At 61.0% G+C, this 1,952-nt stretch overlaps 1 protein-coding gene across 1 annotated transcript; it reads right to left on the reverse strand.

Annotated features, from left to right (window-relative positions):
* On the reverse strand, nt 1-1,952 carry YDJC (YdjC chitooligosaccharide deacetylase homolog). The gene is made up of 5 exons (XM_036276956.1): nt 1,788-1,952; nt 1,536-1,695; nt 1,218-1,317; nt 944-1,121; nt 1-734 (listed from the first exon to the last, which is right to left on the reverse strand). Exons 1-5 carry the CDS (start codon nt 1,949-1,951, stop codon nt 368-370), a joined length of 969 nt encoding a protein of 322 aa, XP_036132849.1. The 5' UTR covers nt 1,952; the 3' UTR covers nt 1-367.

Genomic DNA, 1,952 nt, shown 5'->3' on the forward strand with positions numbered 1-1,952 from the left:
TTTTGTCTGTCTGTGTGTCTGTGAAGGTTTCTGGGCACGGTTTATAAATCATTCAAATTTACAAGATATTATTTTATTAATACAGTGATCTCCCCCACTAAATAAAGAAGATGCTTACATAAAAACATGAAGAGCACAAAACTCTTGGCAGGCCCCAGGCCAAGATGTCACAGGCTGACCCACCTGCAGCCAAGAAGGGCTTGCTGAAGCTCTGGCTGTCACTCTGAGGCATGAGGACCTGGGCAAAGAGGTGGCATTATTCTGCTCAGGGAAGTCACAGAACTCACTCTAGGGCTGGATTGTGGACTGTGCCAAAGCTCAACCCTTACCCCCTTTCTGACCACTAAGGTGTTCTTGGCTGTCAGGGTCAGGGTTGGGAGGACTCCAGGGTTTCCAGAGTGGCTTCGCTAGGGACCACTTCCCCGGGTCTCTTGGAATCTAGGTCATGGAGGGCACAAAGCTGCACCCCATCCTGGGCAAGCTGGGCTTTCAGTGTGGGCTCGGTGAGGACACGCAGCTCATGCAGCCGCTCCCAAGAGCAGGAAAAGGCATCAGGACCCTCACCGCAGCCTCCAGCGGGAGGCACACTGGGGTAGCCTGGGTGGGCCATCAGTTCGGCTGTCAGGGAGTGGCCCGTGGGGGTACCTTCCAGGGCCCGAGCCAATGCCCCTGACACGCGCTGAGCGGACATGTGCCGGCCGCAGGTGCTCAGGCCCACGAAGGCATCGGTCCACCTGTGGATACCCAAGCATCAGAGCAGGGACTGGCAGGGCTGCTATGGGCAGGACTAAGCCAAGGGCAGACAGATCAGAAGTGGAGACACTAGTGGTAGAAGCCTGACTCCCATGGTGAGAAACAGATTCAGCGGCCAATTGAATGGCCCCTGTACTCACTGGGACCTGAGCCAGGCAGGGAACAGGGCACAGCGCTTGGGGGCTCTCACCTTAGGCCGCTGCGGGAGAAGGGGCCCACAGCGGCCCGGGCGTCACGCTCCACCGAACACGCAAAGGCGCGCGCGGGGGCCTCGAGCCACGTACAGTCGCCCAATCCGCGCTCCAGCGGCAGCCGTGTGAAGCGCACCCTGTAAGCCTGCAGCGCCTCTGCGAATACCTGGCACACGCCTGCGGGAGGGACGCAGTCACGGAGGAGCAAGTCTGCCCACCTGGAGCACCTCCCACCCCACCTGGGCACACCAACCCCAGCTTGGGACCACCAACCTGGGATCACGTGCACGTGCTGGTGCCCGTCCACGTGAGTAGGGTTCCTACCCAGTAATTCCTGGAAGCGACTCAGCTGGGCCTCCAGCTCTTCCCGCACCTAGAAGGAGAGGACAATAGGCACCTTAAACGTCCGGGAGCGGCTACTAAAGAGAACCCCGCCTTGTGTATCCGTGTGACAGACTGCCCCAGAGTTGGAACTCGGGAAGTATCCAGCGCCCGCCTCTGATTGCGTCATGGTACCCTTGGGGTGGGGCCTTGTGTGTGTGTGTGTCGGGGAGGGGTGGGGTTCCTCCTCCTGAAGCCTCACTTCCGTACCTCGGAGAAGGACACATCTTCGGCTGCCACCGCCTCCCGGAATCCCATCTTGCCCAGGAAGAAGCCTTCGGGGCTGAGCAACGACGAGACACCGTGGCAGGCCGGGCCAATGGGGCGGCCCTCGGATAGGTTGGCGTGGAGTCCCGTGGGGATTTGGTGCCTGAGGGTGGAACGCGAGCGGGAGCACTGGCGGCCGCCGAGAGGCTGCGCCCCAAACCCTCCCTTACTCTGTATGGGGTTCTCTCATCTAACCTGCGGGCCAGTTCCGCAGCGCTCTCCGCCGTCGCGCCGTTGACCAGCAGGGACACGCTGGTCACAGCGCCGGCCAAGAAGGCCTCTACAATGCCCTCATCCCGCCGCGGGCAGTAACCAAAGTCGTCCGCAGTGACCACCAGCCGCACGCGCGGCCGAGCCATC

Source organism: Molossus molossus, unplaced genomic scaffold, assembly GCF_014108415.1.
Source record: "Molossus molossus isolate mMolMol1 unplaced genomic scaffold, mMolMol1.p scaffold_m16_p_22, whole genome shotgun sequence".
Lineage (NCBI taxonomy): Eukaryota > Metazoa > Chordata > Mammalia > Chiroptera > Molossidae > Molossus > Molossus molossus.

Excerpts from the sequence above, each read along its gene's own strand:
- YDJC (XM_036276956.1), bottom strand. The coding sequence starts at position 1,951 with ATGGCTCGGCCGCGCGTGCGGCTGGTGGTCACTGCGGACGACTTTGGT. Across the intron at positions 1,122-1,217 it reads GCACGTGCACGTGATCCCAG|GCGTGTGCCAGGTATTCGCA; the intron begins GTTGGTGGTCCC and ends TCCCTCCCGCAG. Across the intron at positions 735-943 it reads TTCTCCCGCAGCGGCCTAAG|GTGGACCGATGCCTTCGTGG; the intron begins GTGAGAGCCCCC and ends GGGTATCCACAG.